Here is a 15,302-nt window from a genome sequence, read left to right on the forward strand (position 1 = left end):
GTGAGCCTGGAAGCCACGACTTGGTGAGCAAGGGGCTTCTGTCCCAATATGGAGAGGAGAGAATGGGGAACCATGGGAGATGGTGGGGCAGGCATTCTCTGGGGTTGCTGGGTGGGAACCTGAGGCCACAATCAGTGTTCTCTGAGGGCCCATGTGGTCCTTCCAACTTCTCAAACCCAGGAGCTGGCCTCTGATTAACTTCCTTTGTGGGCTGCATCTGTGAAAAGTATTTCGAGCATGGAGCTTTGTGTAGAAACATCCCTGTAGTCAACAACAACGTGCGTGATTTTGATGCATATGGAAGGAAAGTTGCCAAACTTGAGAGGCCTAGTTTATCTAGAATCTTTCCAAAATTCTATGCTTTGCATATAACATGTTGGTGTAAAATCCATTTGGAGTTAATTTGTGGAACTTGTAAATGGCAGTCCAGCCTTCGATTCAGCTCTACCACTAAGGTGTGAAGTAGAAGAGTAAAATTGTTGATAGAAAAGATTCAACAATGCTTAGAAAATATTTAGCTGAGGGAGGGCTGCCTCTAAAATAACCCAAAGATAAGTAATATGCTGACTAGGCCTGTTGGAGATTAGGATGCTAGGATACACATTGGTTCACCAGAATCGTGAAAACATTTGGCTCTAAACCATGAAAAATTAGACATCCCTGATTTACAAAGAGCCACTAGGCCAATCCCCACATCAAAGAACAGGCCTCTTATAAGCAGCTCAAAGGGACATTATAGGGTCACAGTGCACATTAGGGCATGGTGTGACATGAAGTCTCAGTTTTCTTCTATAGAAAATTATAATTCTGCCAAATGCACAATATGAGACTAGGTGACAGCTACTTGAAAAGGGAATTATCAAGCAAGACTTTTCATTTTGGTCCTCACTCATGAAGAAGGAGCACAGCTTCTTCTTAAACCTAGGGACATTCTTGCCAGAGCCAGGAATTCTTGCCAAACCTAGTGTATTTCCTTAGGAGTTTTCCCAAGGCCCAGTGTTATGGAGAATAGAATAGAGCTCCTTCATTAAAACCAGGTTTAAGCTTGGGAGAGATGGTGATGATCTGGAGCCAGTGAATTTGTGGAGAGGTTCTTCAGATCCTGAGAATCCAACTCTTCCCATCCCTTGGAACTACAAGTATCATTCCCAAGGCCACTGTGGGTATAGTCCATAATATTCTTGAGATATCCTGTGTGCCCCTTTTTCTGCATAGTTTGAGCATCCCTCTCTTGAGTTTGTCCCATTGTATGACAATTTCTGCTGATTTCATAGAAGTCTCCTATTTCTTTTGATATCCTCCTGCAAATAGTGGACAGGAAGTCATTCCTCTTAGGAAGATTAATTGGAATAAGACATACAATATGCAAGAATCCTCTGCCCCAGTTTTTACCCTTTGTTTGTTCTCCTTTTCCTATCTTTCTCATCTTCTGGCAGTTCCACCTCAGAATTTGTCAGTATAGTATGACCTCCTGTTTCAGGTCACTAATGTGCTTATGAAATAATTATGATAATATCTTTACTGTGTAAGTCTCCCATTTGCCTTACTGGATAAACTTGCAGTTTCCTGTCACTATTTAATTCTTCAAAATGTATGCTAGAGTTTGAAACTTATAGAAACGTAAGGATTTCAGCATATGTGGATTGCAAAATTTGTTCAGGCTCTCTCCTCTTTGAGCATTTGCCAGAGATGAATGGATGCCATTATTACAGAGAGATTTCTGTATTAATCAGTGTGGACTGATTCTCACTGGAAAGACTTATCTAGAACAGCTGCATTTCCATACTTTTAGAAAAATGTGTCTGAGACAAGATTTCTAATGTTGACAGAGAACATTTCACAGGCTGTTGCTTTCAAGGTCAATGACCTTGCTGTGCCCTTGATACACCTTCAATATAATTAAATTAAATGACTGGGTGGCCTCAGACTTTTAAAATTATCCACTTGAGTCATGTAGTCGACTCTTCATTACACTCGCAGGAGAAGGATTTGAATGTTGAACATGGTTTCTGCCATCAGACCAGAGTAGAAAGAACAGTTTGTTGAGTGCACTGCAGGGGAAAATGGGAAGAAATCAGCAACTGGAGTCACCAGTATGATCGAGGAACTGATTGTGGCAATGAGGCAGTTTCAATGTTGTTGGCTTCTATAATCACATAGGGTGTGGTACCTTTACATAGTATGGCTTTGTTGGAATGGGTCATCTTGTTGAAAGAAGCATGGCACCTGGGATGGGCTTGAAGGTTTCACCTGTTATGGATACTCCCGAGCATGTCAGATGACTTCCTGTGGCCTGCATATCAAGAGGAACCCAGCTAAACATTATCATGCTCCCCACCATGATGTTAATGCACTGAACTTCTAGAGCTCGGAATGAGCCATCCTGATTAAATATTTTCTTTATAAGGTTATGGTGGTGAAGTTGTCTCTTTGCATCAATAAAAATCATAACTGAGACAGGCAGTTTTAGTGATAATTTTTATCATCTCAAAATATATTAATTCATGTCATTGAATGAAGACAGATGTGATTTATGAATTTATAATTTCAAAAGGTTAGCTTGAGTCAGTGCATATTGAAATTCCAGTTAGGGAATTGTCCTGTGCATATATGTTCAATTCTGCTTGACCCAGTTAATTCAGCTCTATGGGTTAGAAACAGGCAATTGATGGTAACTCTGTATGTCAGGGTACAGATCTCAGGAGCCAAAATGTACATATGAGTAATATCAATCAGTCCTATTAAAAGGGAATGGCTTTCTTTTTTTCTAAGTCAACAAACCTGAGGTTTATCTTATTGTTTTTTTTTTTAAATGTTTTTATCTTTTTTTAAAGCCCCTTATTTGTATTCTTTTTCAAATTTGATTTTAGTAAATGTATTACTGCTCTAAGCTTTATTTGTTTCTGTTCCCCATTGTTACCTGTTCATCAAGAATTTCGTTCCTGTGCTCGCTTCGGCAGCACATATACTAAAATTGGAACGATACAGAGAAGATTAGCATGGCCCCTGTGCAAGGATGACACGCAAATTCGTGAAGCGTTCCATAAAAAAAAAAAAAAAAGAATTTCGTTCCTTCTCCTCCCCACCCCAAGTGCTGTTCACTTACTTATTTCTCTTTAGAGCAATGCATTTTCTAACTCAGGTCTTTCCTCACATGATGTAGTTGAAAATTGCTTTGAACACAGCTAATTCTGCCTCTGCTGACCAGTGCTGGGAAAACACTATGAAACTCTTTCCAGGTTTGGTCATTCAGAAGGGAAAATAGACCAGTTAATGAGTTTCCTTCAATTCCTCTGTCTTTTCCAGGGGAGTCACAAATGAAGAGAGATGTGTAAAAGAATTGAGTCCATTTCTAATTCTGAAACTGGTGCAGGCAGAGTGCAGAAAGGAAAGGAAGGAAGCAACTTGACAGATTTCCTCATTTGGCAGCAGTTAAAATTGTAATATGGAGGTTTGTAATCAATTTTTGATGACTGAAAAATGGCATGACTGGCCATTTCTTGAGATACACAGGCAAGGGCAATGAAGAACCTGGATGAAGGTCAGACTTTATCATGAAACCAGATTGCTAGAGTTACATTAGTAAAACAAAAATAGAACATCTGTGTTAAATGACATTGCCCTACTAACAGAACTGTTGTCCCAATTTACTAAGGAGATCCTCTGTATTTCCTATCTCCAGGGGGATCTATGTATGTTTCTGTTAGTGTTCTCCTGTTACTAGCTTCCCTGGGATTGTGGACTGTAGATGTCTTATGCACTGATTTATATCTTATATCCACTTGTGAGTGAGAACATACCATGTTCTTCTTTCTGGGTCTGAGGTACCTCACTCAGGATGTTTTTTCTAGTCCATTCATTTGCTCGCAAATTTCAAATATCTTTTTTATTTAAGACTGAGTAGTGCTCCATTGTGTAGTTGTATGACATTATTTTATCCATTCTTCAGTTGAGGGGAATCAAGGTTGTTTTCAGGCTCTGTCTTTAAAAACAATGCTGTTATGAACATAGTTGAGCAAATTCCATTGTGGTATTTGGGTCTTGTGGTATGATTCCATTCTTTACTATATGCCAAAAAGTGGAATCACTGGGTCTTGAGGTAGATTGTTTCTCAAATTTCTGAGCAATTGTTATACAGATCTGCAAAGTGGCTGTAAAAGTTTGCACTTCCACAGGGAATGGAGGAGTTCTTTTTACTGTCCATCTTCTATAGCATGTGCCAATTTTCATTTTCAGAAAATTTGCTATATTATTATGACATTCTTAAAATTTTGTTGATTGGGTGCTGTCTATGGAAAGACAGTTTTAATTTTCTCTTTTTGATCATTGAGGCTTATCTTTCATCATTTCTATGCATATTTTTGTTTTCCAGTTTTTGCTATGTTCATGTTTGTGTCTTTTGCTTATGTGACTGATTGCGTTAATATACTGGTTTTGTGTTTATCAAACCTGCTTATATGTTATTGTATGTTTTTATTAATTAGCGTTACTTGTCTACATGATGTAGCCTAGAGTCATCAAAAGGAATGTCATATGAGGACTTGCCCACTCAGAATCACTAGTTGCTATTCCTATGAGAAATTGTGTTGATTGATTACTGATGTAGGAAGGCTCCTCCACTGAGTGTGGCAATACTCATTAGCAAGTGGGGCTGGACTAAACTGACTCCCTTAGTTGAGAAATATTCTTCCCTGATCCCATATCTATCCTTCCTCCCTCCCCCGCTCCCAGTCCCCCAAGCATTCCCCATTCCTCCCCTGCTCCCTTCTCTCTAACCCTCTCCCCTTCCAGCAACCCTCCCATCCGCACAAGCACCCGAGGTTACCTGGGACTCCTGTCTATTTCCAATCTCCAGGAGGAAAACTACCTGAATTTTCTTCAGGTTTACCCTCCTATCCAGCTTCTCTAGGATCATGAATAATAGGCTCAAACACCTTTAATTATGGCTAGAATCCATTTATGAGTGAATACATACCATATTCCTCTTTTTGGGTCTGGCTTACCTGACTCAGTAAAGCGTTTTCTTTTTTTTTAATTATTATTATTTTTTATTTTTTTATTTTTTATTTTTTGGCATCCTTAACACCTCTGTCTTCTATAAAATCCCCATCCAAATTTCTGCATCCTGCCCAGTACTTCAGCTAGTGTTTGGGTGAATTCTAAATAGTTGAATTTAAACTGACTTAAAAAGACTTAAATAAATAACCATCATCGTTTGCCTTTAAAGAAAAGAAAATCAAATCTACCTGAAGAATTCATCTTATACCTGTCAAAATAGCTAGGATCAACAACATGAGTAACAACTCCTCCTGGCATTGATGTGGAGCAAAGGGAATACTCCCCTATTGCTTCTGGGAATGCAAACCTGTATAGCCACTATGGAAATCAATATTGCAATTCCTCAGATAATTGTTAAGCTTTCTATCTCAAGACTCAGCTATACCACTGAGATAGTTGGCTCCCATTATCATGGAAGTAGTGGAGAGCATGGCTATATTGATAGAAGCATGGCTTTGTCAGAGGAAGTGTGTCAGATAACTTCCTGTTGCCTGAGTCAAGATCAAAGTATTCTAGGCTCCAGCATTACATCTGGCTGCCTGCTTACATGCTCCCAGTCATGATAATAGTTGACTGAATCTCTGAAATTGTAAATTCAAGAAAATGTTTTCATTATAGGAGTTTGAATGGTCTAGGTGTCTCTTTAGGTCAATAAAATCCTAACTAAAACAGAAGTTGGTCTCAGGGACTGGGATATTGGTGTGCTAGGCCTACCCTTACTTTTGTTGGGAATAATATGGACTTTGGGACTTTGGCTTGTAAAAATCTTTAAATGCATTAAGATACGCATACTAGACCATACTAAGAGGAGCAAGGGTGACAATGATCTTGATAATGGTATGAAATATCAGGAGCCAGCTCAAGATGTTTCAGTTAAGATTTTAGTATGTTGCCTAGATATTATTCTTGTGATATTTTGTTGTAGAAAATGACTGCATTTTGCCTTTGTTCAAAGTATCTGCTTAAGGCTAAAGTAAAATGTTTCTGTTCATTCCATTGGCTGAAGAAATCTCAAAAGAGTCTAGGATAGACTCTGTCATGTGAATACTACTGTTAGCTCTACTGAAGATATGTAACATAAGGAACAGTTGAACAAGAAAAAATACCCGGGGGAAAAAGGGGGCCCTTAAAAGTGGAATGTTGCTAAAATTGCTGTTCAAGGACATAAGATGATTAAGAAAGGTAATAAAGGAAGTGGTGATAAGGTAGTGTTTGCAAGAACCTTCAATCCCACAACACAGAAAAGGGAGAAAAGCTTACCTCTGTGAAATCAAGGCCATCCTGGTCTTCCTAGCAATTTTCAGGACAGCCAAGCTTAGACAGTGAAAAAAGAAAGCTGAAAAATATGTAATTAAACCAGGGGCCATGTTCTAGATACAGTGAACAGCAGATCCTTAAACTTTTGGTCATGTGGTTCTGGCTTAAGTCTTAAGGATAGAGAAATATGTTTAGATCCTCTGATTCTGGTTAGCTGGGGCTGGAGTATCAGCTGTAATGAGAATGTTATTAGAAGGATTTAAGCAAAATTTTGCTTTGTTGGGTACTTGATTCTGGTTGGCTTGAACTAAGAAATCATTGATAATTAAGTGACCAGCATCACTGATGTGGAAATGTCTGGGAAATGTTTCCTAAGAGCATGCTAAGAAGCACAGCACCCTGAAGAGATTCTATGAGAAACTATGGGTAAAAGTGAAAACAAATTGCAACAGAAGACCCCAGTGTTTTGGAGAGTCCAGCACTGTCAAATGAGCACCAAAACAGTAGTGACAGTGGAACTGAGCCTGTCAGCATCTAGAAGACCAGAAGTGTGTACTGCAGAGGGCAGAGTCAGTGTATTTACCCAAATCCTCCAGAAGAGTACAGAGATCTTGACTGGATCTTACTTAATATTGGAAGTTTGGAATTCTTTAATTATCCAAGATGTTAGAGATCCCAGGGTCATAGGTTACCTGCCAAGGAGAACTATTATTGGGGAATGGAACCAGCCAAAGAAAAAGAAATGTTCTGCTCTCAACAAAGCTGAACAGGATTGAAGACCTGGAGAGAGGTATTGGTCATGGAATTAGGTATCATTACATTGACTTTTTCTTTATAGTTACTTGTATTTGGTTCTAGCCTAGTTCTCTGAGCCATCCATCTTCTGGGTCCTGCCCATCTAGGTGCTCTTCCTAGCCACCTTGGGCCTCAAGTTGGGCCAGTCATTGGTTAGCCACCACACAAATCTTGAGCCACCATTTTCCTGATATATCATCCAAACACAACAAGTGTGTGTCAGATATTTTGTGGAAGGCTTGGTTTCCTAGTCCCACCATTGGGAGCCATATGCAATTACAGAAGATGGCCAGTACAGGCTCCACATTTCTGAGTTGTAGGGAGTTCTCACTATAATCACTCTCAAAGATTGCAGATCGTTGTTACTGCACTGCTTCAACATCAAGCCTTGAAAGCTTTTCTAGTCTAGGAATTTCTTGCTGTGTTTTCCCTTCTATTCCTTCATTTACTCCCATTATCCTTCCTGTTCTTGCTCTGAGTACTCCCACAAAATCTAGTCTATTTAATCTTCCTGTTTGGATTCATGCACCCCTGCTATAGCCATCTTTGTTACTTACCCTTTCTGGGTCTTTATTGTACTATGATTAGTTTTTACTCAACAGATAATATCCACTTCCAATGAGTACACATCTTGTTTGTCTATGTAGTTTGTGTTTACTTGCTCAGAAGCAAGAATCAACACATCAAGAAATAAATTAATTAAATAAAATTGTGGTACAGATTTCAACAAGGAGTTCTAAATAGATGCATCTACACTGTCTTAGAAACTCTTAACTAAATGTTCAATATACTTAGTCATCAATAAACTGTACATCATAAAAGCTTTTATAATTCACTTTATACCTGTCAGAATAGCTAGGTTCAATAACATAATGGAAAACTCATGCTGGCAAGAATGTTTAGTAAGGGGAACATTCCTCCATTGCTGCTGGGAATGCGAACCTGTATAGCCACTATGGCAGTCTCTCAGATAATTTGGAATCTATCTACTGTAAGACTCAGATAAACCACTCTGGTAGTTTGAATGTAGTTAGACCCAATAATCTCCTAGAGACTGACATTAGGTGTGGCTTTTTTGGGCTGGGTTATGGCCAAGTCAATCAATATGATTGTTGTAAGATACTTCACATTGAAACACTTCAGGAACTGTTCCAGCCTATGACATCCTTGAAGTTAGACTAAATACTTTTTTTTTATTTTATCATGGGATGACTATGAATATTTATGAATCAGGGTCAGAATGTAGTTGATCAAAGGAAAAGGTCCCAGATTAGAAGTTGTTCAACACTTGTCTCTCTGGGGTGTTCTTCTTTGTTGTATTTGTGGAACATTTAGTAGGAGAAATCTTTTGGATGAAATTTCTATATTGGGGATTGGATTTACATGTTCATAGTCTTAACCCATTTCTGGTTATGTGGGTCCTGCTGTTATGATTTCACCGCCATTATAGATGTTATCACTAAATGACAATAGATGCAGTTGAAGCAATTTCTGTTCACTCTTAAGCCTTTTGCTATCCTGATTTCTATTCTAATTTTCTGTTTTTACTTTTGTTTTAGAAAGACAATGTTTTTCTTTGTAGCTCTGGGTCCTGAATGTAGCTCCTTAAACCATGCTCTCCTCAACTCAGAAATACAAAAGATCCTGGCTTTTGCACAGAGGGATTAATTTTGAAGCAACATACTTGTTGTGTGTGTGTGTGTGTGTGTGTGTGTGTGTGTGTATTGTTTTATAGCCTGATGAGCCTGGAATGTAAGTTTTTGTACATTTCAAGGATAAGTATCTATTCTGATCTTGACGTACATCATGAAATTTAAAGTTTGGTGGAGGATATCATTCTCTTTCCCTGGAGAGTAGTATTCAGGACATTAATACCTTTACCTTCTGAATCATTGCACTGCAGGTGTATGACTTTCGACCTGTTTCTAATTTTTTTTAATACTTTCAATGAATATGAGGTTGTATCTATATACTAGGGTATGAACCACATGTGAGCCTGTTCCTCACGGTAGTCACAAGAGGCCTCAGCACCTATGAACTTGAAATAATGGATAATTACAAGCCCCCTTTTAGTACTGGCAATTGTGTTCACTTATCTGCAAGGACAGCAAGACTGCTTAATTGCTGACCCATCTCCCTTAATCTGTGTTATTTTTGATCATCATTTGCAGGTCTGATGTTTTCTTCGTTCCATTTGTAACTGTTAAACATGCACTCCCTTTTATTAAGATCTTATTATGAAACAGTTTAAACTGGGCCACTGCAGGTTCTGGAAGATGAATGTAGAGCTAAAGTGAATACAAAACTTTTTGTAAGAACTTCAGTGAAGCCTCTGGTTTATGTGTGTGTGTGTGTGTGTGTGTGTGTGTGTGTGTGTATATATATATATATATATATATATATATATATATATATATATATATATATATATATATAATTTGAATGATTTTTGGATGGATACTGGGTTTCATTAATTTGTAACTTTGGCTTACCTGTAACTCATTGCGTAGGTTTTGACTGACATCCAACTCAATTTAATTCATCTGCTTTTACATTGATTGCTGGGATTAAAAGCAAGAGTCAATATACACAATTTTCCCGTCTGTTTTCTAGGTATTCATTCTTCTTACCATTTCTATAATGTTCTCTCAGTAGTGTTGATCTGCTTGCTTGTCTGTCTCTGTATGTCTGTTTATTGGCATTTCTTTCTCAAGTCTGTATCTTATTAGAGGGCCAAGGAATGGCACATATGAACCTACTCTTCAGTTCCCTTCTAAAGTGACTTGTGATTACATTATGTCACAAGAAGTGTGGCATATCCTATCCTATCCTATGTCATGCAAGAAGTGTGGGAAGCAGGAGCATTATAAAAATATATCATTTTAAAAGAAATATCCAATGTCAGGATCAAACATTCTTTTACTGTTGGTTGGATTATTCTAGAATTCAGTGACCTATGAAGATGTGCACATTGACTTCACTCAGGATGAATGGGTTTTACTGAATCCTTCTCAGAAGAATCTCTACAAAGATGTGATGCTGGAGACATACAGGAACCTCACTGCTATTGGTATGACTGTGAACTTTCCTTCTCATTTTTAAATAAGGAGACAACTGTGTATTATTTATTGATACTTTTGTATATTTGTGAGAAAGAGTAAGAATGAGCCAAATGACTAAGGCATAGTTCACTTAAGATATTCAACTTTGTACAATATTCATTAATATATTATCTCCTTTCTGTTACTATATTTTAGGCTACAGTTGGGAAGACCATAATTTTGAGGAGCATTGTCAAAGTGCTAGAAAATGTGAACGGTAATTTTTATTTTCAACTTGATATATATTTGTCTCTGAAATTTAATTTGTCCTGAAAGATCTAAAAGAATAGTATAAATAAGCACAGCTTAAAGTATATTGGTGATCATTAATTTCTCATAAAATTATAGGCCTCAATATGAGGTAACTGGTCTGTGTTTCCAAGGTATTCCTCTTAAATCAGAAGAGAAGGAAATGATTCCATACCTGACATTTGAATTATAGCCCCATGAGAACTATGCTGTAGAGTTGCCAATCCATTTAGTTTCATACCACTCACATATTATACAAAGAACCCACATATACACACTGAATAGATAATAAGTATATGTTTAAAACTGTCCAAAAAATAGTCTATAGTAAAGCCAGTGTTACTCATGTACTTGAGACTTTGCCAAACTTATTGAAAGAATTGGTTCATGAGAGTAAAAAAGGCTCTTGTGGAGAAACTTTAATTCCTATACCACATGTCTGTGAGGAACAGAAAGTCAAACTGTGTGAATTCAATTGACAACCATTTATTTCTTCTTCCTTTAATAAGAATGTCATATGTCACAAGTCAACTACCAAAATGGAAACTGTATCTCTTTCAGAATAATGAGAAGATAGGAACGATATTTAGTATTTCAACACTGGGTAGATTTGGTGAATGTGCTATAATATTATATTTAATTGGTTTTTTCAAACTTCCTTGGGTAGACATCAGCAAACTCACACTGAAGAGAAGCCCTATGAGTGTTGGACTGTGAGCTTACTCTTGTTTTATCCTACTACACTTTCTTGTTGTAGGTATTGCACTACAGGAAACCATAAGAATGCTAATGGTATGTAAGGTTATATAAAACAGAGTTAGTCTCGTTCCATTCAAATATGTAAAAAACAATCTTATATAAAATGATACTATTAATGTGGGTCATTTATAAAAAGACACTTATCATCAAAAATTCTTCAAAAACACAAAACATCTTATACTGAAGAAGAGCACCATGAATGTAAAACATAAAATCTGATTTCTCATTACAATCAAACAAAATTATAAAATTGATTCATACAGATATTAAAATGGATCAGTGTAATGTATGTGGTTAAACTTTTACATGTCTTAAATATCTTTGCAGATATGAAAGAAACCGTAAAGGAGAGAAACCTTCTGAATATACTCAATGTGATAAAGCCTTTACATGTTACAGTCATCATCGAAGCCATGAAAAAATTCATTCTACGGAGAAGTCATATTATGTTATTGAATTTGATGAAGCCTTTGCAGGTACCAGTTGTCTCCAAATACTTAGGAGAACACATACTGGAGAAAAACCCTATGAATGTAATCAATGTAATAAAGCTCTTTCAAGACACTCTAAACTCCAAATACATGAAAGAACACACACTAAAGAGAAACCCTATGAATGTAATGAATGTGGCAAAGTCTTTGCACGTCGATATCATCTCCGAATGCATGAAAGAACACATACTGGAGAGAAACACTATGAATGTAATGAATGTGGCAAAGTCTTTGCACGTCAATGTAGTCTCCAAATCCATAAAAAAACACATACTGGAGAGAAAAACATGTGTAATCAATGTGGTAGAGTCTTTTTACAACTCAGTAGTCTTCGAGTACATCAAAGGACACATACTGGAGAAAAACCCTACACATGTAATCAATGTGGTAAAGCCTTTTCACAGAACAGTAATCTTCGAGTACATCAAAGGACACATACTGGAGAAAAACCTTATCAATGTAATCAATGTGATAAAGCTTTTGCAAGTCATGGTGAGCTTCATAGACATAAAAGAAAACATACTGGAGAGAAGCCCTTTGAATGTAATCAATGTGATAAAGCTTTCTTAGAGCACTCTAAACTCCAAATACACAAAAGAACACACACTGGAGAGAAACCCTATGAATGTAATCAATGTGGTAAAGCCTTTTCATATACCAGTAGTCTCCAACTTCACAAAAGAACACATACTGGAGAGAAGCCCTATGAATGTAATCAATGTGATAAAGCCTTTTCCCAACTCAGTAGCCTAAAAACACATAAAAGAATCCATACAGGAGAGAAACCCTATGAATGTAATCAATGTGGTAAAGCCTTTTCATATGTCAGTAGTCTCCAAACACATAAAGCAAAACATACTGGAGAGAAACCTTATGAGTGTAATCAATGTAGTAGAGCCTTTGCATGTCGTAGAAGTTTACAATACCATCAAAGAACACATGCTGAATAGAAACCCTACATGTTTATTCAGTGTAGCAGAGCCTTTGTATGTGTCATCAGGCTTTAAAATCTTGAGAAAAAAAATCATACTGCCAAGAAACTTTTTTTTTTCTCTTTTGGTTTTTTGATACAGGGTTTCTCTGTAGCGTTGGAGTCTGTTCTGGAACTCACTCATAAATGAGGCTGGCCTTTAACTCACAGATATTTGTCTGTCTCCATCTCCCTAGTGCTGGATTTAAGGGGTGTACCACCACAGTCCAGCCTGTCAAGCCTTTTAGGTCAAATCAGCATGGTAAAGTTTTCCTCTTCTTGGTAGTCTTTATACAAGAGTAAACTTATACTGGATAAGAGGTCTATTAAGGCCTTTGCATAATACAGTAATCTGAGGACTTGAGAAGATTCATACTGAAGGTAATGTGACTATAAATGTTTTGGAAATATCTTCAGACAACACACATTTACTTACATAAGCATGGGAAGAAAAGAAGTCTACAAGTGTCAAATCTGTTCAAGCATTATGAAGTCTCTATTTTGTTTGCACCTGCAAAATTATATGGACAGAATTCCTGTGAATTCAACAATAATTATTTTGCACTTTTCTTCAATTATATAATTATGCTTATCTGTAGAAATACTTGATTGGGGAAATAACCAGGCTAACTTAAAGATAAACAATTATATTTTTACTCATCATAATGGGAAACATGCAACAAGAATGGAAATTCCAAGTTCCCCTGTGTCCCATGGGAGTCACCCAGAGAGCAAGCACCTGGGGTCCAAGAAGCCACAGCTTAACTAAGTTCCACTTCTTAAAGATGATTGGTTAATAAAGCTTACCCCATCACCTTACCTTTTTGTCTAAACCAGATTGATTCAAACCCAATACAACTTTATACAATAATAACAGACACCAAGTATAAAATTACAAACAACATAAGCAATATTTAGCAAGGAACACATGACAAATGTTTTAATAAACATTCTATCTCAAAAGGTCTAAATCTTGCATCAGAAATAAGTTTGGCTAACTTTTGAGGAAGGTAACTACAGCTATCTATTCTTCAGCCCCATCGAAGGCCTGAGAAGGTAATAATATTCCTGAACAGGCAAGAAGTGCAATCTAGCAGCTTCCAAAGCAAGCAGTATATGATGGAGACAATTGACTTTCTGAGCAATCACCCAAAGTCTCATTTGTAATGTTGAAGCAACCAACTTTGGCTAAGTCCTAACATAGCTGACAGACCATTTTAAGGTGTAAAATTTTTTTTAAACCATCTTACCCTATCTTGGCAAGATTTGGAAGTCTTTTTTTCTTGTGTTCCACTTATTCATTCCAGATACCATGTACTTTGTCAGTGGTTGAGGTATGGCCAGTTCCTTGCCCAAAGGCCATTTTTGCCAAGGAGAAAATATTGACTGCTGTCTCCCAATTACCAATCTCTATTGTTTTTAGGGTACATAAAGCTTGCATAGGGACATTGACATAAGCATTCTGTTATCAATGGTATCTAATGGAATGTAAAGAACAGTTCTTGTGGCAATAATTTAAAAATTAAAAAGCTCATTTGAGCCTTGTATTCACTGTTTCTGCATTTATTGACTTTCCTTGTCTTTTTAGTTTCATATTAAAATTTCAGCTATATGTATTATGCACTGCCTACATTTTCTTCAGTATTTCTGCAAGGAACATTTGGTACAGTGTGGAGAGCAGTGGACAGAGTTGTAAAAGAATCGATGACTGCTTAAATGAGTGCATCTGTTTATTTTCTTCTGATTTGGTTTCAAGTTGATGGTCTTACCTGGAGTCTTCCCTGTGTATGTCTGCTTTGTAGCGTTTTGGTTAGTTCCTTTAGTATGCTATATATTAGCTTTTAATTTTTGACTTTGTTGAATTTGTACACTAACTCTAATAATTACTATGAATTCCTCAAGATATTTTATACATATTGATTGGCCATTATGGTAGTTTGATAGAAAATGGCACCAAATAAGGTGTGGCACTATTAAGAGCCGTGACCTTTTTGGAGAATGTGTGGCCTTTTTAAAAGATGTGTGTCACTTTGGAGGTGGGTTTTGAGAACTCCTTTGCTAAATATATGTTCAATGTGACAACCAGTTGCTTATACCACCTGATTATCAAGATGTAGAACTCTCAGCTCCTTCTCCAGGATCATGTCTGTCAGCACATGGCCATTGCCACTCACCATGATGTTAATTAACTAAACTTCTGAACTGTAAGTTAGTGCCAGTTAAATGTTTTCCTTTATAAATTTGGCCATGGTCATCTGTCTCTTCATAGCAACAGAAACCCTAAGACAGAAGTTGGCAACACAGAAGTTGGCAGTGCTATAGGCTTGGCCATATTTTTGTTTTCAGAAATATGCTATTGCTATTTATTTTGGCCAAATTGAAATGTCACTCTATTGATGACATCTTCCTTAGTGATTGTTGCAGGTGAATGAATCTATGGGCTTTGAATGTAACTCAGAGATAGATTACTTACTAATATGTGTAATGTCCTAGATTTTATCGTAGCATTTCAGGATGAACAGGGATGGAAAACTAACCCTGTTATATCCTATGGCATAGCATACAGAAAAGCAGGAAGTTTTACAGAAGCTTCTAAATTCACCCAACCTCCATTTCTTACTC

At 37.0% G+C, this 15,302-nt stretch overlaps 1 protein-coding gene and 1 non-coding gene across 2 annotated transcripts in view; both read left to right on the forward strand.

Annotated features, from left to right (window-relative positions):
• The window catches only part of LOC125399875 (uncharacterized), a 31,985-nt gene extending 17,819 nt beyond the window's left edge, over nt 1–14,166 (forward strand). Inside the window, exons 2-4 of the mRNA XM_085685289.2 lie at nt 10,054–10,180; nt 10,368–10,428; nt 11,547–14,166. Of these exons, the coding sequence (XP_085541415.2) occupies nt 10,054–10,180; nt 10,368–10,428; nt 11,547–12,660 (1,302 nt within the window). The 3' untranslated portion in view covers nt 12,661–14,166. The remainder of the gene's footprint in view (nt 1–10,053; nt 10,181–10,367; nt 10,429–11,546) is intronic.
• LOC125399880 (U6 spliceosomal RNA) lies at nt 2,945–3,051 on the forward strand. Its single transcript, XR_015737346.1, has one exon. It is a non-coding gene; the product is annotated as a U6 spliceosomal RNA (small nuclear RNA).
• Nucleotides 14,167–15,302: the final 1,136 nt, after the last annotated feature.

This window comes from Myodes glareolus, chromosome 2 (assembly GCF_982192425.1).
Source record: "Myodes glareolus chromosome 2, mMyoGla1.1, whole genome shotgun sequence".
NCBI lineage: Eukaryota > Metazoa > Chordata > Mammalia > Rodentia > Cricetidae > Myodes > Myodes glareolus.